The sequence below is a fragment of the Acartia tonsa genome, chromosome 1 (genome assembly GCF_053477335.1).
Source record: "Acartia tonsa isolate MP-2025a chromosome 1, ASM5347733v1, whole genome shotgun sequence".
Lineage (NCBI taxonomy): Eukaryota > Metazoa > Arthropoda > Copepoda > Calanoida > Acartiidae > Acartia > Acartia tonsa.
Genome location: NC_137260.1, coordinates 57,302,369 through 57,329,304, shown reverse-complemented (window position 1 = coordinate 57,329,304; position 26,936 = coordinate 57,302,369). Strand labels below are relative to the sequence as shown.

Here is a 26,936-nt window from a genome sequence, read left to right as displayed (position 1 = left end):
GAAAGGTTTCGTGATTTTTAGCCCTTATATTTATAAATACCTTTTTACAGAAAGGTTTCAAGGGGCTTTTTGTTTTCATGTTTTGGACGTCAAAATCCTTAACGTTCCGCAGCTACTCTTAATATGTTTGTCCGTCAGCTTAAACGATTGTTATCTAGAAATCTTAAATAGCTTTTTTTATGCACAATATGATTTAAATTAGATTTGGTACAGACTAAAAATCGAATATTTTATCTATAATGACTGTAAAGATAAGGTTAATCTAGTATTTTTTGTGATGGTCAAAACCTAAATTTTATCCTTGAAAAAGATACGTTTCATTCTTAAAAAGAAAGTTATCTGTAAAACAAACATATCTGAATTTCTTTCAACAAATATTAGAGAACAAGAACAAATATGCTTAAAATATGCAAAATTTTGTAAAAACTATTTCCAATGTCTTCTATTGTTCAGATCGTTAATCCAGTAGGAGTGTAGGAGATGGGGTAAAAAGGGTGAAAATAAGCAATCGTTATTTTAGCCTGCTGCGTGGTTTACTTTATTACAGATCCAAGTAATATTATATCATTATCCATTCATGTAAGCATTTATATATTTGGGAAGATAGAAAGAGTAAATGGTAGATAAACTTAACAATCGTTGAATGACAGTCTAAAATACCCAGAGTAGATGGGACATTGGGCTTTTTATTACACTAGAACCCAAAGTCTTATAATAACAATTTCTTATTTGTTGGCTTGGGGTCTCTTATGATTGCTTGGTTCATTTAGTTGAGTGTCAACGTTTCAACCACCAGTTGTAATCTACAGAAGGGTAATTTTGTGTATCATCAGTTGGGATGGATGTACATCAATTTAAACACCGTTGTCTTATCCCTTTAAATCCCTGGACATACTATAACTATAGAGTAGCAGAGCGCCACAAAAATAATAAATAAGAAGATAACCAGAGAAATATTTATTTTAAAATATCGATATTCAATAATTAATACAGTAAGAAACAATTCATTCAAACATAATATCAGATTTCTTTGTAATGAGTAATAGAGAGCTGCATAGAAGAGTATTTCCAATAATTGTTACCATCAGCATACGCCATATGTATACAGGGTGCGCTTCATAAATTGTAAAACAACAGAATCTCAAAACTATAAAAGATACAGCGGATTTTAACATTATTTTGGAAAGCAATGCAATTTTTTTCTCAACATGCGGGAAAAAATGCAGTAACTTTTTTCTCATTTATTGTTTTTTTTTAGTTTAGGACAATTATGATGAGGAACCCTGTATAGAAGATAGAATTAAGAGTTTTTAGAATAAATAAAAAAAAAACTTGTTTTTTATTTATTTCAAAAACATTTATCTGAAGTAACACTGGAAAATTTTGGACCATATTCATTCGATATCAAATTTGATATTTTTTTCCCTTGGATTTGGCTTTCAAAATAATCAATTTCTAGAAGATGGTCCTAGATCTATTCTTAAGATTATTAATATTAAATTTGATTTTGAACAACCTTTTAAAATGTTTACTTTTATAATCTATTTTAATCTCAAATCAAACAGTTTAATATCAAAGATTTTATAAGATAGATCTTATATTAAATAGAATGTACTATGTAGTAAAATTAATGTTATACCATGCATGTTTATTAAAAACAAATTTAATTACATCTTGACTTATGCGCTTAATTTCCAATAAAATTTTCAAAGTTAGGAATAATAATTTTTTGGCTAATTCTAAAAATTGAGCTATTGATGATAACCATAATTTATTTTTAAACTTTACTAAGCACAATAAATAAATATTGATAACAAAAATTGAAACAACACATATATATTTAAATAATAAATAAGTAAACATGTTATAAACAAATAAAGTTTTTCATAATAATATAGAAAAAAAGAAAGTTTCGCTAAAGAAGTTTGTTTGTGACAAGAAAAAAATAACAAGCAAAAATATAATATATATACAGACATAGCAAGGTCTTTCCCCAAGTTTTTCTACCTAATCAGCCGTAACAGTCAACCCTTACTGTCATTTTCTTGTCTTAACCTTCCTCTTTTAACATAAAAAATCCCTAGGGACTTAATTTTCTTTTGTAGCAAGTAATTTGTACCAAATAATAATTGTATTTTTACAATTAAATTTCATTTTTTTAATACATAAACATTGAGTAAAATCACATGAACTATTTTTCTACTGTAAAGAGTGCTTGAAGTACTAATAGTTAGATAGAAAAGCAAATTATTACAGAATTTACATTTTTTGGATTTTTGTTTTTATGAAAAAGTTAAATAGCAAGTGCACTTAAGTAATTCTAAAAATATTACATTCTATTTTAAAATTTCTATAATAATAATAATAATACTTCTCTATCTATGTTGTGCAACATAAGGTATGAAAAAGGATTTATTCTAAAACTAAGAGATCATTAATAGGATTCACATGAAAAAAAGCATGAATTATATCTTTATTACAACATTCACATTAATTTTTCAATAATAATTCTGATGTATACAGAAGAAGTATAGGATATTCCTTGTAGATACATTATAGACAATACAAGGAAAGATAAATTATATTAGTATTGATTCCAATATCTTACCTATACATATTTTTATTTAATTAACAAATGCTTATTATGTTTACAAAGCTTTATATAAACAAAGTAAATAAGAAAAGCAAGTATGATAAAAATCGGATTAAAGTAAATCACTGTGGCCCTATTTGAACACCAGGATAATATTTGTGTCTGTTAAATACTTTAAAAATTACAGAAAAAATATATTATTTAATAAATAAAATTACAATGGTATTTTTTTAAATTGTGATTTTTTAAAAGAATTGACACAACATTCCCCGATGGTCGAATTATTCCACAGTGATATGTGAAGCAAACACAAGAGTAAATTAGAATTGTCCCGCGGGGAATTGACTTGTAAATGGTTTTATCTCACAGAATATTGGAGAAAAGTTTGGCTATTTAGCTTGGCAGACACAACCACTTACCCCCAGCTGTATTTATCTTTCCACAGAATTGTTTTGAAGACAGCTGGAAATAAGTGTCATATCCTCACATTAACAGGACATTACACTAGTCTTTCACCTAACATTTAGTTTATTAGAAATATTTAGGAAAGAGCCAGAGTTATAGTTAAGAATTTAATCCAAACATTCTTTTACACTTTATTTGTAGTGCAGCTACTCTATAAACTATACAATCGACCGCTGTAAATTGACCAAAAGCTTGTTAGTATTTCTAATCCAAAACATTATAAGAGTAAAAAGAAGTTTTAAAATGAATTTTTTTATGGTGTAATTTTGCTGTGTTACTTATAGCCATAATTGTGCTTATATTTCATTCAAACATAACACTTGAATCATACATTCAAAAGCTCTGTAAAATCTCAACTTTTTATTTAGTTTATATAACACATAAATTTTATATGTATGCTAAAGAGAACAAGAATGGAAAAAAAGAAAAAGAATAATATTTTTTTACTGTAGCCGCAGAATTTCATTGATGCACAGCTATCATAATTGATGGGATAAAAGTGCAGGAATGTTATTCTGTTGCTAGGTGTACTTTGTATACATATATGCTGCAGCTCTGCATATATATGCATTGCACACACACATATATGTTGTAACATTGATCTTAAACATACATTCACATTTTTGGGGGGAGGAATTTTTGGAATACACACACATGGAGATAATGATGTTACTTATTATTTCATTAGTTGTGCGGCTTGGTCATTGGCCATCTTCACTCTCGTAATGTCTGATCCAGCCTTCAGGTTAATTCTGTCCAGCTGGGTGTTCTGACGCTCCACCTCCTGGCCCATGTCGTTGGCCATGTTCCTGAGGTTGCCCACCATGGCGGACACCTGCTCCATGTTCTCCTCCATCTCCTGCTCGCGGTCGTCGTTGGTGATTTTGGCAACAAAGGCTCCCGAGGGAATTTCGACACCGGGCGCGGGGGGACCGCCGCCGCCGGAGGCCTTCTGTTCACCCCAGATTGCATCATCCTCCTTGAAGCCCTCGGATTTCTTCCAGAACTTGGGGAAAATACCACAGGCCAAGTCCATAGCTTTCAGCGCCTTCTCTGCCAGACCCATGTCGGCGTTGATACTGTCCAGGCCGCCCTCAATCTTCTCCAACTGTTCCCCCTGGTCGTCCAGCGCGACCAGTGTCTTGATACCCGCGTCCTTGGCCTCGGCGCACAGGTCCATCATGCGCCTGGTGGATTCCAGTGACTCGTCCGTCACCTGGTTGCATTTTAGCTGCAGGCCTTCCAGCTCTGTCAGCTGTCTGGCGGGTTCCTCGGCCTGCGGGGCTGCCATCTTGTCTGTACGTCTGTTTCACTAGTTTACCTGAAATAATAAGAATAATTAATAAAACTATATTGAATTAAAATAGCAGAAAAGATTCATTAATTAAAGATTTAATATATAGAGATGCAATGCTACGAGAAAAAATGTGTGTATGTAATATATATATATCTACATTCTTCAGAGAAAAAATAAAATCATTTTTTTTTCTTTTTAGGTCAATTTTGAATGATATTTGATGTGAGAATTTGTGGTGATCAGACTTGAGAAGAAAAACTCGAAGATGCCAGAAAACAGAGATGCGCTAGGAAATTTAATTATCATAAATGGAACAAATAAAAACTATAAAATTGGGAGTTATTCTTTTTCTAAAAAATTAATAGGACAAAAGTTTGTTAAAGTTAAATTTGACCTATAATTAATAATTTAAAATAGTTTGGTTTTGTGAGTTTTAATAGATTTTTAATTGGTTCCCCATGATAATTAATCATTTTATTTACAGAGGCTTTGACAAGGGCTCATATGAGGTAGGGTAAACTATTTCATACATACTTGATCGTGGACAGTTATGTACATAAGTGGCACAACAATAAAAAAAAATTTTGATGAAAAAAAGCTATAAAGTTCATAATAATATAATCCTTTCAAAAATGTTTCATAATTTGACATAATGTTGAACCATGCAAGGTCTACTGGACGTACAGATATGCCTAAGTTATAGAGTAGCTGTGCTACCAAAACATCCGCAGTAATTAAATATTTAATCAGTCTTTGCTCATTATCCATCCTAAGTGGAAAGTAAATTTACTTTACCAATTGAGTACTCTCTTAATAGCCAGTTCTTTAATAAGATATTATGTGGATTTAAATAATATTTAGGTATATCTATCTATCTACTAATAAAGGCAAATATTGTTTGGATAGGCATATTTACAGCATTTATTAGGTTACTTAACTTTTATAGATGCATTAAGTAAAAGTTTTTTTTTGTCAACAACAAAAAGAGAAATGATAATGGAAGTTAATTTAATATACAGCCCATTCTTTCAACTATAATTATTAGCAATTAAAGACAAATTTTTCACAAAAGTAATAAAAAAAAGATAAATCTATTGTCCCTTTTTCCTGAAGTGTTATTCATATCTCCTATTATGCTCTAGCTAAAAAGTTTTCAGTAGAAGTAATGCATGAAAAATACTTTGTTAGCTACATATATTCTATACAAAACTTGGACGCAATTTCTAATTTTCAATGTGAAAAAGTTTTTCTGTTAAACTATACTTAGATACTTAGGGATACAGGGATAAGACAATCAATAGAAAATATTTTTTTTTCATTTAATTCCTTAGCAATTTTTTTTGATATCTGGTTAAAATATAAATATAGAGGAAGATTTAATTAAACACTATTGTCCTTTTCTCCCTGGTATAAACTACATGTTGAAAGTTTCTATATTACAAAATGTAAAGGCATTGTTTAAATACAACTTTTTAAACGTGAAACAGCAACATATTTGTAGCCAAATGTGTGTATTTCTACCATTTAATTTTAATCCAAAAAGTTTAAGCTGTCTGCTTCTTATATATTGCATATTAATTACATAGATTCTTTCTATTTTAAATTAGGCCTGTCGCATTTGCTGTCAAGACCAATGTAATGTACGACGGCAGTTTAGACGAGGAGTCCCCAGTCCACGGAAGCGCAGTTAGCTTCAAAATTGGGGACTACCTGCACATATTTGAAAAATTCGACGCCAACTGGTGGGTGGGCAGGAAGGTGAAGGAGGGGGCCGACATCGGCTTTATCCCCTCCCCGGACAGGCTAGAACAGCTGATCCTGCAAAAGGCTCCGGTTGGAAAGTTGGACAGAGTGAAAAATGGGTCGGCTAATGGTCCGCCGGCTGCGGCACCCGCAAAGGAATCTCAAAAAGAGGTAAAATTTCTCAAAAATCCAAACAAATAAAAAGATACAACCTTAATATTTTTAAACTATAACCTACTATTGTAACCTACTTAATTTTAGGGGGAGGAGGGGGCGACGGGAGTGCGTGTGTCCGCCCCGCCAGTCATAGAAAAGAAGAAAGGCTTCCTGGGCAAAAAATGTGAGACCAGGTCTCCGTTTGATGTTGTGCCAATCATGCGACCTGTTGTCATGGTCGGTCCTTCCCTCAAAGGCTATGAGGTCACTGATATGCTTCAAAAGGTAAAAAAATCACCAAATATTGTCAAAAAATATGCATTTTTCAAGTTTTTTTGTAAAAAATGTCCATTTTATTTTAGGCTGTATTTGAGTTTCTAAAGAACAAATTTGAGGGGCGAATCATAATCACCCACGTGGGCGCTGACCTCTCCCTGGGAAAGACGTCGGTGCTGAACAATCCCTCCAATAGAAAATTGCTGGAAAAGTCCAGTCTAAGCCGAGCCAAAGATCTTGCCGAAGTCCAAGCAGAGATTGAACGAATTTTTGAACTGAGCAGGTAAAATATATCTTTTTTTGGCAGGCAGTGTCATTCAATTCTAACATATTTCCTCTTTTTCAACAATAATTTATGATTTTAAAAATCCTCAAACAGAAAAAAAGAACTATTAGACTGTACCAACAAACATATTTTATTTTACTTTTTTAGAAATATGAAAGTGATTCTGATAGACTGTGACACAATTAATCATCCATCTCAACTAGGTAAACAACTTTTTTATTCTTAAAGCTTCAATATGGACTTTCAACCAAAAACTACTCATTTTATATTTTGAAACATATTCTTAGAAAATGTATAGTATATCAATATATTCTTATTATTTTTTTTAAAGCTGAGACGTCTCTTGCCCCAATTATGGTGTACTTGAAGATTACGAGTACCAAAGTACTGCAGAGATTAATCAAATCCAGGGGGGCCACTCAATCCAGACACATGAATATCCAGGTAAAAAAAACTATTTTTATAAGCCCAGGTAATAAAATTGTATTCTTAAATAGCGCAGCAATGATATAATATTTACAATTGATAATAAACCTACAGATACTTTTCTTGGGGAAAATCAATAATAAGAAAGATAAAGTGAATTTTAGAGAAGCTGTGTTACCAATCAAAATCCTGATTCTTTAAGACAAAGCAAAATGTTTAAAATATATGTATGTTTGTGTGTGTGTGTGTTTGTATGTTTGTGTGAGTGTATGGGGGTGGGTTTGTGTGTGAAATCAAAAATGAAAATATTTGATCCTTTTATTTTATTTTATTTCAGGTTGTTGCCACCGAGAAATTAGATCAATGCGACCCAGAGCAGGTTAGTCTGGAATACAGGGATAGGAAAATTGACGACAAAAAAGGAAGCTCTCCCATCCCTTCTTGCTTTAGGATGTAAACCTTTTTTAACCATTATCCTTTTCATAAAAAAATCTTGGATTATTTTTATTTAAATCCAAATTTTATAATTTCAAAGTTCAATTTAATTTTGGATTAATCTATAATTCATGAACTTAACCGATATAAATTTACATACTGGCCAAAATTAGAATTCAATTTGGATATAGTTTTTAAAATAATTTATGGTTCTTATTTTTCTCAGTTCGATCTGACTTTGGATGAGTTTCAATTGGAGGAAGCTTGTGAGCATGTAGCGGAATATTTAGGTAATTCTTATTTTAAGGGGGATGTGCTGAAACCAATTGTGTAAAGTGATGGAAAGTGAGGAAAAAAGGTCAAATTTTTGGTTATAGAAACAAAGGTTTCGCACATTCAAATTGGCTCTTAAGTATAATTTTGATATTTAAGAAGCTAATAATTTTATTTTTAATGAATCTCATTTTTTTTTTTCAGAGGCTTATTGGCGTGCCACCCGTCCCCCACGACAGCCCAACATAGAATGAGAGTAAGCATCTTCGCCTACGACTCTCAACCTGATGGCTTTTTAGTTCCCGCAGCCGCACAGATCCTATCCGCGCCAATCAACTTAGGCGGCTCTAGCCGCAAGCAGATTAATATCCACCTGGCTCACTAGATCCCGCAGAATTTGAGAAATATCCCGGTATGAATCCCCCCCCCCTCATTTCCAGTTGACCCCTTGTTGATCCCATTTTCTACCATGTAGTATCACCTCTGAGAACAATCAAAAAGTATTGTCAATGGAATGCAATCATCGGACGCCTTGCATTATCTCAATTCATACTTCGTATTCATTGTTTTTATACACTTCTCTACTTCTCATTTACATAAGAGGTAAAAACTTTGTGCCATTTCTACTATTTTCCATCTATATATATATATTCTATTTGATATACATTAGTAGTTACAGAATTAATACTCATAGACGATTAATTCTGGGACTATTGATTAGAGGATCCATGAATTTTGACATGTTGGAGTATAAAAAACAGACCACAAAAATTAAAAATAGTCTAAACAAATAATTCTTCCATATTTTATAGTTACTAAATTTAATGTTTCCTTAAAAATTTGACCAAAAAGGCATATTTTAATTTAAATATCTAAAATTTTGGGAGTATTGTTTTTTTTACCAAAATTTTTATGGTCTTTTTTCTGTACTGCAACATGGCAAAATGCATGGATCCTCTACTGTTGCATTGCCAGGAACTGCTGCTGCCAGAACTATGGCAGTTCCAACCATTTCTTTCCTATGAATGATACAAACAAAATAATTCCAACAACTATATTGTGATCGAAACTAATGACATGTCGATCAAATGATTTAGCATTCCATGACAAATAACTAAATTGTAAAGACTTCCTCCCAGCAGATAATAAATGAGTAAAACATTATGAAAAATTGAACCAGTAAAATAAGTAGCTGTTATTGTGTAAACCTATTGTTCATTATTATTATCAATATTATTATTATCATTATATACCATTCGCAATAAATATTTGGTATAAAGCACTTTTTTCTATCTTTCTCTATCCATCTTTTTTTCCTTTTTTGTAAACATAGAAATTGTATATTATTTTGTGAAATATAAAAGGCTGATGCAATACCTCTAATTGAAAAGTGGACCGCTAGTAATCCTTCTAATTATATTATATCTTAAACATGATTTTAGTCCATGGGGAAGCTTGAATCTTCCAATAAAATCAGAAACAAAAAATAAGTTGGAAGGTTGTCGGCGGTCCAATGTCGGTTGGAGGGAAATTGCCTGCAAGGCTTGTATGAAACCGGATGATAAATGAAAGGAGTAGAAAGACAGATCCTTTCAAACTTGTTTGCTCCACTAAACAGACTTCTATTCGGATGAAAACAGAACTTTGAAAATATGACTCTACTCAAGGAAGACAAGTTGAGTGAGGGGTGGATTGTCTGTAAATATTAGAAATTTGGAACCAAGTTTTCATAACTTTTCATTTATTTGATTATGAAATTCAAACAAAGACAGAAGTATTAATTTTAACTTTTGATAAATTTATTTTAAATAAAAATTTATATTCTAAACTAAAGAGAAGATACTTTTAAAAATATTTTTCAAATAAAAAGGACTCTGATGTCTGTTGGAAAATATAAAATTATATATTATAATTTTATCTACTATTTTTCCCATTTTAAGGTTATCTATAAAAGTAACTTTTTTTATGAAGATTAGAAGGATTTAAAGACATTCTCGTTTTTTAACCAAACATATGTTTTTGAAGCAAAATGATTGTTAACTGCTTAAACCAGGACAATTATATTCATTAGTAGCAGAGTAAAGAAAAAAGAAAACATTATTTTCATGAAAAATTAGTAGTAATAAAGAAATCACAAAATAATCCTTGGTAGACAAACGAACAAGGTGAATTATAAAGCAGATGTTCAGTGGTTATCAAAATTGAAACGGAGTAAAAAAAGAAAGATAATGTTTAATATATATAACCCCGATATCTTTACACTTGTGTTTGTTTTTTAATTATTTAAGGACAGACGGAAAGACATACAGACGGATATTTCAAATTCGCCACTATTATTGGACCCTGTATTGGGCGTTACAGTTCAGTTCAATTTAATTTTGTCGTAACATTACCAATTATAGAGAAGCTACGCTCTAGAAAACTTTGCATTTTAAATTAGCAAAGAGATTTATTTTCCTCTGTATAAAAGATGTTGAAAGGTTTTGTTAGAGTAGATATTTTAATATCAGTGAAAAGTATAAAAAAATCTATTTTCCCTAAAGCATTATTTTATCATTTTCAAGAAAATTTTAGGGAAAAAAACAACAAAGAATTATAATCATAAGTAGGGTAGTTATATCAAGATATGAAAATTTAATATAAAATGAGAATGGTAACTCGTAGGTTAAGAATCGAAGGAAATAAGAATTAGAAAAAAACTTAGCTTCTTGTAAAAATAAGAGTATTAATCCTATTATATAAAGCAGTAAGCGTTTTTGGTCTGTCCCGAAGGATCTCGCTAACTGCTAAACCGATTTTGTTCTCCATTACAGTGAAGCTTCTTATAGGTCCTGGGAAGGTTTTAAACTATTTTTGGAAAGGGTGTCTTCACCCCCCTCCCCCCCAAAAAAAAATATTTTTAAAACTCTTTTGAAACTCAAATCAAAATGGGCTGAGGTCGACTTTTCCCCCTCCTACCAGTGCCCCAGAGGCTTCTATTGGGCGTAGCCGCTAGTAAATAGTAGAAAGCATTTAAAACGAATAAATAAACAGTGATAAATTGTAAGAAACTCAAAAAGGTTGGAAGAAATGAAATGGGACCAAATGTTCATAGTTTATACCAATATAGTTTTAGGGCTGTAAAGTGTTTTCGTAATATTATAAAAATGGAGACTATATAACAGTTATGGTATAAAAGTGAAATATTTAAAAAGTTGCTTTAAAACATGTATTTTCCCCTAAAATGTATTAAAGTATCCGATTATTATATTTTTATGTGCACAGTTAAAATTCACATAAAAGCCTGCATTTTCATGCCAAGAAAGGAGGTTTTAAAAAGTCGTCTTCCGAAATATTTTCTGTAAATGTAAATACAACTCTCCAGGAAATTGGCTTGAGTGGTTGCAAGAGAGCATGAATATTATATATTATATTATTTTTGTGTATGCAGAATATCGGAAAAATAACATAACATGTAGATATTAAACATACAAACAAACAAAAACAAACATAAAGCATATTATCTTAGGAAAACAAGGACAATTATGTGCTAAAGTTAGCAGAAATAACAATTTTTTAGATAAAATATAATATCAAAATATGCATAGGTAATATTTTTATAAATGAAAAATTGCCTCAAAAATTAGTGAAATTTTTTCTTCTTGAAATGTTTGTGGCTATTACGAATTAAAGGGCTCAGATGAAATTAGTTATTACTCATATATTATCTATATATCAATGTTCTAATGGCTTTTTATGACAATAAATGCCAAAGGTTAAAGTAAAGGATAGATGAACATACGGACATTCCCAGTTATAGAGTATTTGCAATGATATATATTTTTGGGTAATTTTTTCTGTCAAAAATTAAAACCTTTTTAGTTATTTAATTATATATCAAGTATAATCTAATTTTAAATGTTGAAAATAGTTTTCCAAATATCCATTACCCATAACAATTACTTTGTGGTTTTGGGATACCACATGAAAAAAGTAAAATACCAAAAACCAAAACACAACAAAAACGAAAACAATTTAAAAGTGTAATTATTTACTTTCAGTATGGCTTAGCAGTAATGTAAAAATATTTTTTATAATATGGTTTTAGGGATTTTTTTTCACAAACTTTATGCAATAAGGAAATTTCTAATTTAAGTTCTAATATAGAAGCTGTAGCGTTTTTACCAAAAAGGTAAGGCACAACATTTGAAAAAGACTCAAGGTTCAAACAAAACTGGCTAAAAATTGTTATTTCATATTTGATTCAAAGCTATTTTTCTGGAGTGTGTTAATTGTCTTTTTTACCACAAGAAAACAATGAAGTTAGAGGAAAGAAATAACAATACCCCCCTTCTCCCCCCACCCCAAAAAAAGAAATATTTTTTCTCTCATTCATTCAAATCGAACAATATCCGGAGGATTAGAACCGGTTCTCATCCAAACGAAAAAATAATGTCTAGCATCGTATTATATCCAGTTTTCTACGGATATAAAAATGTACAGTGATAAGATTAAAAAACTTTTTTTTAGCCCCAAGAGGCCGAGTGCATAATTGTACATTTCATATCCGCGGAAAGCTATTTATAATACGATGAAAGAAATAACTATTCTGAGCACGCCCCTGGGCAAAGCATTTATGCACTTAGTTGCAGTTTAATTAAATGATTAATTCCAATACACAATATTGGAGAAATACATCAAAACAGGAAATTTACTAAATAGGAATTGATCATTTATTTTTAATTTGTGCATTTTTGACTTATGCAAAGCAATTAACAATGTAAGTAGGTTTAATCCAAAGTTCTAAATGGATAAAAAAAATGAACAATAATTGATGTACATCTCCCATGATGACACTCAAAATTACCCCTACTGTAGATTACATTTAGTGGTTAAAACGTTTGGACACTCAACTTGATAAACCTACCATTTAAAATTCAAGAAAAGTCTCCATAGTTGTTAAGACAACGAAAAAGAAAACGTTATTATGAAACTTTGGGGACTAGTTTAACAGCTCAATGTCCCCTCTCACCCTGAGATTAATCGCTAAAAACATTTTATAGGTTTTTTTCTTTTATGGATTGGTAAAAGTAATCGTTGAGATAAAAGTTATATATTGTAGTATTAGATATCAATTTATCAATTCCTTGGGTATCTTATTCTATCATTTTTCTACAAATTCACTCTACAACTTACTTGGTCTGTTTTAAATAACTTTAAGCTTACAACGGCCAATATATAAAGCTTTTGCTTTAAAATGTCCGTCTGTTTATTTATTACGTTTTATTATATGTAGATGAGCATTCAATGAAATTTGAATATCTCGCCTGTTTTTACAGATAGTGTCTGAAATTTCATGTGAATATTACCATGGCTTATGTATGATATGTGACATATTTGCTTTTACAAAGCTAAGCAAACAATAATATTTTTACAGCTATAAAATGAATATTGCAAAATATCTTTAAAAAGAATAAGCAAGAATAATCTTATCCAACAATTTTAGTAAACTTTTAAAACTCACGTAACCTTTCATTTTATTACAATTTTTCCCACTGAAATTGTACAAAGGGCACGATCTCAATATGATTTAACCCAGCCGGGATAACACATACTATTTGTAAATAAGCCCCTTGAAGGGGGGGGGGGTAAACTTAACCTCTTAGTACCCTATCTACTGCGTGGTACTAGCCTAAAGTTACTATTCTAAACCTTGAATAACCTAACTTCTAAGCTAGTTTAGACTCCCGTAGAAGCTATACGGGCTAAGGTAAATTAGGTCAAATTTTGTTTTTTATTTAAATTTCAATAGAAATGTCAAAAGAAATATCCAGGCACTAAATATTTTTAAAACCAACTTAATTACACTTTAAAATTCGACTTCATACAGACAGGACTCACTAACAAACCAGTAGTTACGCTGAGAGGAAAATGCCTTACAAAAGCAGTAATGAATCATTCATCTAAGAGAGAGAAAGAGAAAAATTAAGTTACTGAGTCATAATAGAATATGTCCTTTAAAAGTGAAGCTTTTTCATACATTTAGAAAGTTTTTGTCCGTCTACGCTTAACTACATATGAAAGTAATTATATGTTAATTTTTTGATTCTTTAGATGAAATTTTGAATAATTCAGACAAGATGCTTTAACCTTTGCAACTCTATAGCGTGACACAAAAGGTATATTAAAAATTTTATATACATGCACAGTTTTGGAATATGTCATAAATAGCAATGTTAATGTCAGAATTTACTCTCTTTTTGTCATGTCTGATTCATTTGACATAGCTATTGTGAATGTTGTTATTCTTGTTATCCTTAGTTTTTACTGTCCATTATTCTAGAACATGACCAATTCTTGTTAATTTTCATATACGTTTCTTGTACTGGCCAATTTATCCAGATAAGATTTATAGAATTTAGAGTGTGTTCGTTTGTACTTTTAGGCGTTTCTCAAATCAAATCTTGGCGTTTTAAATCTACTTTCCATTTAAAACCTTGCAGAGATATTCCTGTTACTATAAGGAAAATTTAGGAACCCTATCATTATTTACACAAACTCAATTTTAGACATTTTATTGCTTTTTCGGTTTTAACAAATTTTCGCAATGTTTCTTAATGTTAGCCTGACCTATGGTCTAATTTTTGTTAAGCTTCGCTTCAATGTATGATGTCATCCGTGTTTTTCGGTAAATTTATTAATTAACCAAAAAAAACTGTATTTAGTTTAATGATTAAGGAAAATCATGTTTTTAACTGCAGGAGAAACCTTTTCTTATCCAATTCTAATTATGTTTTAGGTTGAGAGAGGGTAGACCAAGTTAAAAGAGGGAATCCTTTTATGTATCTGGTGTAACAACCCCCCCTCCTCCCAAATAAACAAAGTGAATTTTGATTGATTGGTTTGTTAAGATTAGTGTTCAAACGTTTCAACCATTAATATTAAGTTAAATAAGGGGAAATTTTATGTATCATCATTCGTAATGTACCTCAATTTGTCGACCATTGTCTTATCCCTTTAGACCCCTGGAAATTCAGAATCTTTGTGTTATTAATTATGAGAATGTTATATTTTTTTTATGGGAGGGGGGGGGGGGGTTAAATGCCCAACTCGCAAATTGAAACCCGTGTCTATTTGTCTGTAGTTGTTGCTACCCAGAACTAAGGCCGGCAAATTGGCATTCAACTTTTCCGTCAGGATACAATAGTTCCATTCTACAAATTTCTAACTGTTTTAAATGACAAAGATTTTCAATTCTAAACTTAAAAATAACAAAAATTTCAATTTTTTTAGCTAAAATTGTAATCTTAAAAATTCTTTAACAAAAAAGTTTCTTTCTTTAGAAAGATATTTTTTGGCATTTCAGCATTTATTTATAAATCATGAAAATGAAATTGGGGTTACTTTTCTTATATCCGATCCTTTTGACACAAAAAAATGCTAGGTATTATATCAAGCATGTTCTTTGAATTCCAATATACCTTTTCTAGAGTTTTAATCAATTCAAAAATCAAATTAATTAGTTGTCAATAAACAAGGAATTAAATCTTTACTGCGAGTTAAAATAAAAAGTGTATAACAACTAGATTTACTGCATAAAACTAACTGTATAAAATATTATTATGGGGAAATATATTTCTACTATATCCAGTCAAAAACCATTAAATTATTGCGTGGATGAGTAACTTAGTATTGGATTTTTATTACATGCATTTTATTAGACTCATATATTGTACAATTTAGGGTGGGTCGAATTTATTAGACTCATATATTGTACATTAGAGTGGGTCGATTTTATTAGACTCATATATTATACATTAGGGTGGGTAATTCTATTAAGACTAACATATTAATTGGACATACATACATTTGAATTCAAAACCATTTAAAAACCTTTTTAGCAGAAAAAAATTAAATTGTCATTGTAATTATCAAAATTATTTCATCAAAAATTTATTAAATAATAAAAATCAGATTTTGGGCTAAATACTATAAAAATGTTTAGTCTAAAACTTTTAGTTTGCTAAGCCTTACTATATTTCAGCCAAATATCTCCATAAAAATAAAATTAGACGAAAATATGTATAAAAATCCCACTGTTGGAAAAAGGTTAATTAAGTAATATTAATTCCTATAATCAATTATGCAATATAATCTACCCAGACATCCTTTCACAATTTTTAAAGCTTATTTAGAAACACAAATGACATTTTTCGCGAAAAGAGCAAAATTAATCTTGATGTTTTATAATAAACGATCAATCTAGAAAAAAGTCTTTTTTAAAAAGCTAAAAAAAGGGTGCTTCAGAAAGGACATACCATTCTATTTGTGATTATTAGGTTATTTCGCTCATTAATAATTTAATCTTTTACAACAGAATTTTCATTTAATCTGCCTAAATTCGCTTTAATATAAAATTATTTTCAGATATGGGATGAGATTAACATTAGGAAAAACAAATATAGTGCCTAGCAGCTGACAATCTTCATGATACAAAGCTTAGTTAAATAAAGTGAAGTGATATACCACATTATTAAAAAATCCTCAAAAATTGTGATGTCAATAGAAAAAAATAATTTGGCCTTAGTGAGAAAAAAAAATATTTTATTCAACTTGGTCCCAGTGTGCAAAAATATGAAGTTTTACTCCACTCAGCCTCACTGTGCAAAAAGTTTGTTAAACCTAAACTCGGTCAAATAGGAAAATTGTGTAAATGCATTTACAGTTGTCAAGAGTTTGCTAGAATAAACACTCAAATTCTGTTGTTAACCAGATTATCAAACAAACAAATCACAAAATTATGAAAAACAAGAAATTTTCCAAGCAGCCAATAGACCCAACAATACAAAAATGCGGATAGGTTAATAGTAAATAAAAGCAACAGGTTTTAAATAAATAGGCGAAGATGAGTAATATAAATAATCCAATGAGAAAGCTAGACATGATAAATACAATTGTATACTTTAACACTTTTATCTAACAATAGCAATAAGGACCAATAACCAGGGAGGGAGAGGACAATGGATAATAAATTATCTCAACCTTACTGAGACAGAATTTCTTTATTTGGGAATTTGGAAGAAGGAAGGTTAATTTATATTCTAATGTCCTATTCCTGACCAATACTTTTACAAAACCTTTTTCTGAAACAAGACTCTTAGATATAAGATTTTTAAACATTTTTAAAGGAACAATAGCTACAGGCAAGAAAAGACTTTGAAGAATGAGCAACATTACTGAATTTAACTTTATATTAAAGACTTTAAATATTAATTCTTAACTAAGAAAATAGTGGTTTTGAGATATAAAACAAAGACAATATTTCATTCTAGTAAAACATAGTAATTACAAGGTTTTAGAAATAACTCCATGCATTTTTATCAAAAAAGGTAAAATTTTCATAATTATACTACCAATATTGGATACATGGATGGAAAACCCTTGATTATAGAGTAGCTGCGCCACTAAGAAGAAAAAGAGAAATAGGTTACAGGTAGGTTTTGATAAATAAGAAGTCATACATAATATAAAATGTGTTCAAGTTTGTTTATACAAAGATAAACCACATAGGAATAACTTCCAATATATATAAGTGTGGAGTATGATGGTTATACTGTTTACTTACTTACTGCTGTTAGAGTGATATTCTATTATATTAAGTAGTAAGGTTTTTTTTATCAATTACTGATACGATTGGGTTTCCTTTTTTGGGTAAGCTTCATATAAGTCCTTTGATAGTTTAAAGCTATTTTATTTTCTGATTTCAGTATTGGTATGGTTTGAAGCTATATTTATCAGCCCTCTCTTTTTCTTCGATTATAGATCCCCTAGATGCTAGGGGCGTATCCGCTAGTATTTTATAGTACTGTAGCTTTGTAAGATGGTGCATATAAAAAACTAGAATACTTTTTAGGAGCAAAAACGGGGCGTACTTAAAAGAATTATTTAATTTTAGGTAATATTTTATTGAAGCAAAGTTACAGCATTTAGGGGTGTGAAATTATGTTTTACAAATTCTACACTTTCCATAAACATAAGGCATAAAATTAATCTTTTTTCTAATTTTCTAGTTATTTTAATTGAACAATAAATGAGTTTACTGATAAAAAAGACTGTTTTGTTTTTATAAACTTCAAAAAGATGGGATTAGTAATTCTTTTTAAAAACTCAAAAGAGCTTGTAGTATGTTTAAATTATAATATCAGAACAAGTAAACAGAAATCCAATCATAGTCCTCACTATATAAGATTTCCAATACCAATTTCTTCTTCTCTTTCATTTCATTTACATATTACAAAGGTATAAGATTACTTGTAGACAAATATTTGCTGGATTCAAAGGAGTTTTAATTGGAAAAAGAGAGGTTAATCTCGATTTGATTCATGTTATGTTTCTTCTGACTTTAAATTTATTTTTAATGATTTATTTTAGGTGGGAGGATAAGGCTTTAGAAATTTGATAGTTTTTTTTCTTAAAATAGTATTTGGCAAATTTAAGAAAAGTAATAAGTTTATACAAAGAAGTAAGACTTTTTTTGGCTGCAAAGATCTCGATTTCCACTGATCTGGTAGATTTCTTCATTTAAAGGAAGCATAATAATGGTCATTAAATTTATGTCTTAGGATGTTTTTAAGATATTTTTCAGCTGCCTTTTAATATGTAGCCCTTTGGATACAAAATAACTTATAAATAAATAAGAAGCAATAGAGTTTTTAAGAGAGTTTTTTTTGTCTTTTGCGTATTTTTGCAATATCACCCTCAAAATTAGCATATCTTTAAATCCTGAATATTCGTCTGGACCGTTTATCTTTCTAAAAGCATTATTTTAAAACCAACAATTAAGAATAATTTTTGTTCTTAATTGTATAAAAAGTACCAAGAAAGCAGATAGATACAAGAATGTCTTATCTTATTTTGGAACGGTGATTTTACTTTAATTAAAATATGCTAGTTTGTGAGAAAAAAATTTTACCAAATCAAATTAAGAATCATATTTCAAAGCATAGATCATATACCTGCAAAACAAATATTTAAAGATAATAGTTCATTGACGTTTCCAATACACAATAATCCATTCGTGAATCTAATAGAGGAGAAATAGGTAAAGATAAAAAGTTTTGTTGAATCAGAGAGTAATTAAGAACTTGCAATTATCCTCCTATTAAACATTAAGAACCCCCCAAAATCTTAACCCTGGTTCCTGAAGGGTAAATAAATACTGCAAAGGACTTCTTAACCTACTTAATCTAACCTATAACCATTAAATTGTTAAAATGCGATGGATGGGGGGATTTTGTATCCAGCTAGCAATTTAGAGGATTTTGCTGAGAACTTTTTCATGAAGGTTTTATGGCTCATCTAGAACGCAGTTACAAATTCCTTACTTTTGTACAAATAAGCAATGTTGTGATATTCACTGAAATGCTCATTGTATGAGCCCAAAGATGTTGGCCATGTTAGGATTTTAAAAACTTATCCAATTTGTGTCTTCTAAAAGATAATTTAAACTAGATTCATGCAAAATTAGTAAAAAAATAGAAATATAAGGCATATTTAAATTATTTATAGCCTAGAATATCGTCATAATTTCAATCAAACATTGTTAATTTATGGTCAGGTTTTTATAAATTTCAACAGAGCCAAATCTGTGGAGCCCAAAGAGTTCTGATAATAATAATCTTATCTGTATTTCTATCATAATATTATTCAGATTTAAAAATAACCCTCTTATTCTTATGCAATGTTATTACATGGTGTGCATTCAATTCCGCAAATGTGTCACATTATCAAACAACCAGAACCGCATATTAATACAACAGTCTGACACTTCCAAAGGAGGGGAGGGGGTAAAGGGATGATTACCTTACCCCCTCAATATTTTTAATTTTACCCCCCCCCCCCCCAATCAAAAAAAAAGCTTGGACGTCCTTAACAACAGATGTGATAATATGCATTAATGAATAAACACCTTATTACATCCATATTCAGTGGATTTTTGCCTAAAAATATTTTTTTCCTGTACAAACGTATAAATCTAGAATCCACCATGGATAGGTAGGACAATAGACAATAAATTAATCCTAAAACTCAAATTCTAACTCTTAAAGATATTGGGTTATAAATTTATTTATCTGCCATTGTCCCTCCCTCCATATTTAGCTCAGACTCAAATATACCTACCTACCCTTAAACAAAAATAAGGTGCTATTTATAAAGTATCTCTTATACTATAATAATATATGACATAACTAAAAAATCTAAATAATAGAAAATATTCATTAAGGCTCCATTAAGTAAAAATTTAATTGTTTTCCGAAAGGGATATTCCTTTTGCTTCAATCTTTTCTGCTTTTTTAAAAACAGCAATTCCTTTGCAAAAATGTGTCAACGGTATACGATGATGAAAAAAATACAATGCATGTTTTGAACAGCAGATAAGTTTGAGGCAAAATATTCCTCTTAAAATTGTTTTCTTTAGATTAACTGATTTGTATGAATTTAAGTGATGGTATCCAGTAGGCCTTGGTAGCCGCATATGTTTTTTGCCAAGGCTTGGCAGCAGTTTTTATGGCGGCTGCGGATATCTATAAAAACACGCGGCTGCCGAGCCCTGTCATAAAGTTTCTGAGGTAATTCTAAGCTGTGATTGGAACAAACTAGCTGGGCCTTACAAGTTTGTGTGATCTTTATTAACATGATTATGGAGTAGCTGCGCTACGAATAGTAATTGTAAAAATGGGTTTGAAAAGGACAAAATAAGATTATATTTCTTAATGCTAATTAATCAGAATAACTTTCATCTTACTTCAAAATTAATCAAAAAGTTTTACATTTCAAAATTAATTCTATTTGATTAGAATATTTCTTGCATCGAACGCTTTGTTGAATTCAAGCTAGCAATAAGATTTCTTCAAAATTTGTAGTTTAAGGATTGATGTTACATTAGTATTAATTGAATTGTTAGGTAAAATCCCTTTAATAACTTAGTGGACCCAGCCTTTTTCCTACTTCATAGCACATGTGAAGAGCTCTGACCCTGCAGGGCTCTAGCTAAAAAGAGCTTTTCTCGGCCTTATTTAACCTAACCAACTCTGACAAAAATAGTAAACATTAAGGTGGCGGGGTTATTATTCCACCACAAGCGATTAAAGGAAATTTACCTATTGTTATAATATTTGACTGTTTGTATTAAAATTATCGATTTTAAGAATTAGAAGAAATATCTAATTTTAGTGTCTAAAAATAAATTAACCTTTATTCAGAGTCATAAATCCTTGTTAACTATAAATAGAATTTCAATACTTTTCAAAATTAAAAATAATTGTATCATATGAATATTTTATTCTCTAAAATATTACAATAGTTCAAAATACCTATCTTTTCTTAAAAATTCCATCGATTGTATCAAGATATAGTTGTTTTAGCATTTATTATATCTTTACGATAAGAAAAAGAGTAATCTAAGATTTTTATTTACGTTTCTGTAAACTTTTCATACAAACCTTACGAACAAGGCATAGATTTTCTTTGAAACTGGTTATTTTTTCTGACGCTAAATAATATTCTTATCTAGAATATTTTTGTGTAAAGAAAATCCGGGAGAAAATAATTAGTAGATCTTTCATGTGTATGTAACTTACAAAGGTCGTTGACATACACAATATTACTTGATTAAACTATTTACATTTTAAGGAAATATGGTAGAACACTTAATTTTGTCAAGGATCAGTAAAATCCCCCCCCCCCCCCCCCAACTTAATTTTAAAATTAGTTTTTGGTAACTTTAAGGGGGTATAACCCTGTAGGGCACTACTACAGCGAGTCATTTCTAAATATAACCTTACAAAGACCTAAAAATATTTTTAAAAATATATGAAGGGGAGTTGAACTTCTCCCGATGATTTTCTGGAAACTTTTATATGAAATATGTATAATATCCAACAAAATGGCGTGCGGTATGGGGGTGTCAACAGCCCCCCCCCCCCCCCTTAAACAGAATTTAGAAAGGCCTGTCTTCCCTTTTTTCACTCACTAGGTTTCACCCCCCCCCCAAAAAAAAAAAAATCTATTTGTTTTCTTATTTTCTTTTGTTGAAAAATGCGCTAGCTTTTAAGTAATAAATTATCGAGGATTCCAGATGTTTAAGAGCAAAGTTTAATTGAAATACTTTAGAAAGAATTCAAGTCTAGAGTCAAAGTGTTCATCATATTGTCTTTTGGCAAGGGAAAGGACAATGGATGATAAATTAACTACCCCTCATTTTTAAATAGTTTTCATCTAAAAACAACAGAAATATTGGGTGATAACTCAATCCAAAGAAAAGTTAATAAATCGCCCATTGTCCTACCCATGCCTGTCTTAAAAATTTAAAATTAATGTTGGACATAAGTTAGTATGGTTTTAGATTAAATTGTTTAATAATTAGAATTATTAAATGATTATTAATCTTTAATAATGTGTTTTTAAAAATTAAAGTGTTTTGTGATTAAAATGAAAGTTAATATGTTAAAAGCTAGTTTATAATGGATTATGTTATCATATCTAATTATTTTTTTTATTTCAAAACAAACAAGATTAATGTAAATTTAAAAATTTAACTTCCAAATAATTGAAAATAATTTAGATAAGTGGTATATAGGATTTGATGATAACATATTTAAGGCTCAGCAGCCGATGCTGATTTTTGGAGAGATTCGACTGCGGATTGCAATTAGGAATTCATCCGGAATAATTTGCGGCCACTGGTTGTTCTACATTTTCAAAATGTAACTTGCGGCTATAGCAGAGGACTTTCTAAAATTTAATTTTCAACAAAGCAGCTTTATGTGGCGGCTACTACCGAGCCCTTCATTTAATATTAGAATTTTTTTCTCATTGAAATATCATTTTATAAAATTTAGTCTAATAAACAATTCATGATTGCAAACATGACGTATTAACGTTTTAAATATGTGAAAAAGAGAATAGTTATTTCTCGCATCGTATTATAAACAGCTTTCCGCAGATATAAAAATGTACAATTATAATATTAAAATTGATTTTAACCACGAGATGCCGAAGTTACAGGCTAAAAAACTGTTTTTAATCTTATGATTGTACATTTTTGTATTTGTGGAAAACTGGATTTAATATGATGCTATGCATAATTTTTGGGTATGGCTGAGAACCGGTTCTAATCCACCGGATATTTATCGGTTTTGAAGCGCTACTGGAAACGGAATTCATATTTATTTTTTTTAAATTATGTGAAATTTGAAAGTTAACATTTATTTATCTAAAAATAGAACAAGAATCTTTACTAAGCCTTGAGTTTAGATTTTTTCCCTTAAATGAAAGATGCATTCCATAAATTTTAGAACTAATTAAAAATTTTTTTTTTTATAGGCCTAAATTATCATAATTAGTGAGGTTAACAAAGTATTTGAAAGTCTCCCCGCCTCCTTAATAAAACATTCAATTAAAAACTAATAATTTTTTCATTATAATTTCAATATGTTTAGCTTTGATTCATAATTAGTGACACTTTGATATCAACAAAGCATTTGACTATTTTCCATGTTATTTGTGGGGGTACAATAACTTTATTTTTTTAGCTTAACTCTAGCAAATAGACAAATAAGTAGTTTTAATATTCGCATCTTGTTTTTGGATGGTATCCTTTCATTTTACTACATAACAACAATAGGCAATGCAGACAAAGTTTCCAGGAAGAATATATTTTCAAATATTTTAACTGCAAAAATCTGCCAAAATCAGACGCAAATTGAATTTGAAATGTAAAATATTAAATATTGTATTGGTTTTCCCCACATGTATTATGCAGGTTTCAATCTGGTTGATGGAAACTTAAATAATATTTAAAGGAAAAATATTATCTAACCAAAAAAAAATAGGTTTGTATATTAAAATAAAATATCAAGTCTTAATTCAACTGTAGGCCTATTATCATTTATTGATTCATAATTTACTAAGAGAAATAAGAATTTTGTATCTAAAGAATCCGAATAATGTTAAGGCAAGGATGATTTGCTTTTTAATAGCTCAATAGTGTCTTAACTTAAGAAAGCTGGGTATAAAATCTCTTTTTTAAGTTGGGGAAAAATGTAATTAAATCTTTTCCTTATGTCAAAAATCTGGCATGTTTAAGTTAAATGCATTACTTGGTGTAATTACAGGCTTTAGATTAACCTTTTTCCCCCTTACTGCACACGATGAGCTCAACGACAAAGAAAGTCAAAGGTGTCTCTTAAACAAATTTTAAATTGCGTTATAGATTCAGAATATATCGTAAATAGTCTATTTTGCAGAAAATTATATTTGTTCAAAATTGCCAATTATTTGCTTTAAAACGATAAAAACCAAAAATCATACTATAGACCGTTTTCTTCAAAACATGATCAGAGTATAGATGATATGTAATTAGTATTAAAAACTAAATTATAAGGGAAATTAATCTGCAATATGTTTTTTGTGTCACCTACAACATTATTCATTGAAAAGCCTATCGTGTACACTGTTACAGCCATCATAATGCATTGTACCGCGTGCATGTCCTCCGACAGTTCTAAGTAAAATTATCTTAAGTGGCAACATAATATTATAAAAGTATACATAATATAACAGTTAGATACGAGATTGGATTACTTTGTATCGGGAGAGCTAATTTACAATGTGCTTTATCTTGATCATATTTCAATAGAAATCTTTTAATGATCAATGTAAAAATATTTAACCAAAATAAATTTAAAAACTTGCCTATCTCTTCCTATTCATATACAAGTCTCGGCCATTCATAAGCATATTTCTGAATTTCATTGTTTACATAACAAATTATAAATGATACACGATCAAAGATACAGAGTTATAGCTCATGCCATGAGTATTACAAAGGGGGAGGTAGGTTGTCCTAAAATTCCATAAAGGTGTGAGTTTTAAGGCTTAAAAACAGTAGTAGGATTGACTAAATTTAAATATACAATATTTTTGTCTGTGGTTCTATTCAATAAGGAATACACATATTTAGTGAATATTATCGTTCTACTACTATTTTTAAGCCTTAAAACTCACACCTCTACGGAATTTTAGCACAACCTACCTCCCCCTAATATAAGCATATATCTTATCTCTCTCAATACATGTTATACAGTAAACCATTCCTGTATCTAACCAAAATATTAGCCAAGCCTTGTGCCGTAGGTTTAGTATGTCCTAGGAAAAGTTTGCAAAAATGCATTCAGTACAATAATTCCTTTCCCTCACTCACTCACTTACACCCACACTCACACACACACACCCACACACACACACACACATTGCACAGTAAGATTCTACAACAAAACAGCATTAGGTACAAACCAACAAATCCATTATTGGACCGCTCTTATAACCCTCCCCTCCCCCCAACACGAAAAAAATATCTTAAATTGTAACTATTTTTTGAATGAGAAACAATACATCCTTGACCTGCGGAGCATTCCTGAACCTTACTCGACCTAACTGTATAAGAAAAACATAGGATTATTAGTTTGTCAAAAAAATGGGGGGGGGGGGGCGGTTGCATTTCGGGAAATTGTAAGAATATTGCTCAATACCCAGGAAGTAAACAAATCATAATTTTAAACTTTTTTCAGTACAAAAAAAAAGAAAAACAAAAGGATTGTTTTAGTACCGCAGCTATAAAATAAATGGGTTATATTGGCGTTAACTGATTTTTAAAAAGAAAATTATAGACAGAAATTGTTAAAAATTCTTGTCTTTTAAAATTGCAGAATGTCTGTTGCTGAGCTACTATAAGACATAATTATTCTTGTTTCTTCATGCCTTACTTAAGTTGTTTAATTTTAGATAAAATCTAAATTTACTTTTTACACTAAAAGGTTGGCTAGGCTGTATTGTTTCAAAGTAAGGACTCTCATCATATGACATGGATATTAAACAAAGGGGTTAACTTAATAACTCATTTGATTTGATCAGAAAATTTAAATTATCACTATTTTAAGAACTTTTCGAATGTGTACCTAAAATCTTGGAGCTTTTTTTCTTATAAGGTAATAATCCTATTTCTAAGACAAATGATAAAAAAACGTTACCAAATATCCATTTAAAGATACTAATATTATTATATACTAAACAAAATTAATACAAACCTAACATTGCTTTGATATAAAAAAGGATTTTTTAACAACCAAAGAACTTTTTCACTTCCTATTACCTTTATTTAAAATTTTAGCTTTTATTATAACAAAAGCGTTATTGATCAAAGCTACGCTTTTTAAAACCTATTTTAGCTAACCTAACCTAAAAAGTCGTATGACCTAATTCTTTCAGTCTCAAATTAATTAAGAATTAATATCTATCATCTACTTTTTTTCAGCATTAAAAGAATCACATAAAAAGGTTAAATATATTTTTGTAATACCTAAAAATTCTGCAATTTGAATGTATGATAGAAATATTTTCACTCTCTTCCATGGAAAAAAAAGGCTAAGCTAAACGGCCTTGGTCAGACTAATGATTATATTAATGTACATAACAATTTATAGATCCAAGCTCACCACTTCTTTATCATAAATGTTTTTTATTCCGAGAACAAAAAAAACTCAAGTTGTGTTAATGTAGATATATAATACGATACACACACTAAAAAGAATAATATATTCATGTATCCCTCCCTCCCCCCTCCCTCCAACACAAGCCTACCACGTATACTAGAGGAAGGTAAGCCTAGGTATTCTGATAAAATATAATAATAATAAACATATGCTTGTTTAAATTACCTTGCTATCCCTAAAGAAATGTGTACACTGGCGCGAGTGTACGGCTGTACGTGTGGACACAGCTGATGAAGTATAATAATAATAATAATAATGTGTAGCAACAGTACACTTGAGGTATGTGTGGGTGTGTCAAAACACTGATGTAACTGATGGCAGAATCCCTTGGTTTAATCCAAGCAGACACACCTCGTGATATCTCTACTCCGACTAGTGCTGGGATACCCTCGAGGC

The 26,936-nt window shown here is 30.1% G+C and overlaps 2 protein-coding genes across 4 annotated transcripts in view; one reads left to right on the top strand and one right to left on the bottom strand.

Annotated features, from left to right (window-relative positions):
* The window catches only part of LOC145324642 (voltage-dependent L-type calcium channel subunit beta-1-like), an 83,289-nt gene extending 62,796 nt beyond the window's left edge, over positions 1-20,493 (top strand). The window contains exons 3-13 of one of the 3 annotated variants that reach the window (XR_013881293.1): positions 4,555-4,645; positions 4,840-4,864; positions 5,963-6,269; positions 6,360-6,539; positions 6,617-6,813; positions 6,964-7,019; positions 7,148-7,260; positions 7,580-7,621; positions 7,904-7,967; positions 8,155-8,362; positions 16,357-20,493. Coding sequence is in view for 1 of the 3 variants with exons in the window: in XM_080167232.1 (XP_080023358.1) it covers positions 4,621-4,645; positions 4,840-4,864; positions 5,963-6,269; positions 6,360-6,539; positions 6,617-6,813; positions 6,964-7,019; positions 7,148-7,260; positions 7,580-7,621; positions 7,904-7,967; positions 8,155-8,204 (1,059 nt within the window). In the remaining 2 variants the exon portion in view is untranslated. Of the gene's footprint in view, positions 1-4,554; positions 4,646-4,839; positions 4,865-5,962; positions 6,270-6,359; positions 6,540-6,616; positions 6,814-6,963; positions 7,020-7,147; positions 7,261-7,579; positions 7,622-7,903; positions 7,968-8,154; positions 8,554-16,356 lie in introns of those variants that run through there. The other 2 variants (XR_013881292.1, XM_080167232.1) reach the window with 2 other exon arrangements.
* On the bottom strand, positions 943-26,929 carry LOC145324670 (synaptosomal-associated protein 25-like). Its single transcript, XM_080167264.1, has 2 exons — positions 26,706-26,929; positions 943-4,379 (listed from the first exon to the last, which is right to left on the bottom strand). The coding sequence occupies exon 2, from the start codon at positions 4,347-4,349 to the stop codon at positions 3,735-3,737; it is 615 nt and encodes a 204-aa protein (XP_080023390.1). The 5' UTR covers positions 4,350-4,379; positions 26,706-26,929; the 3' UTR covers positions 943-3,734.
* Positions 26,930-26,936: the final 7 nt, after the last annotated feature.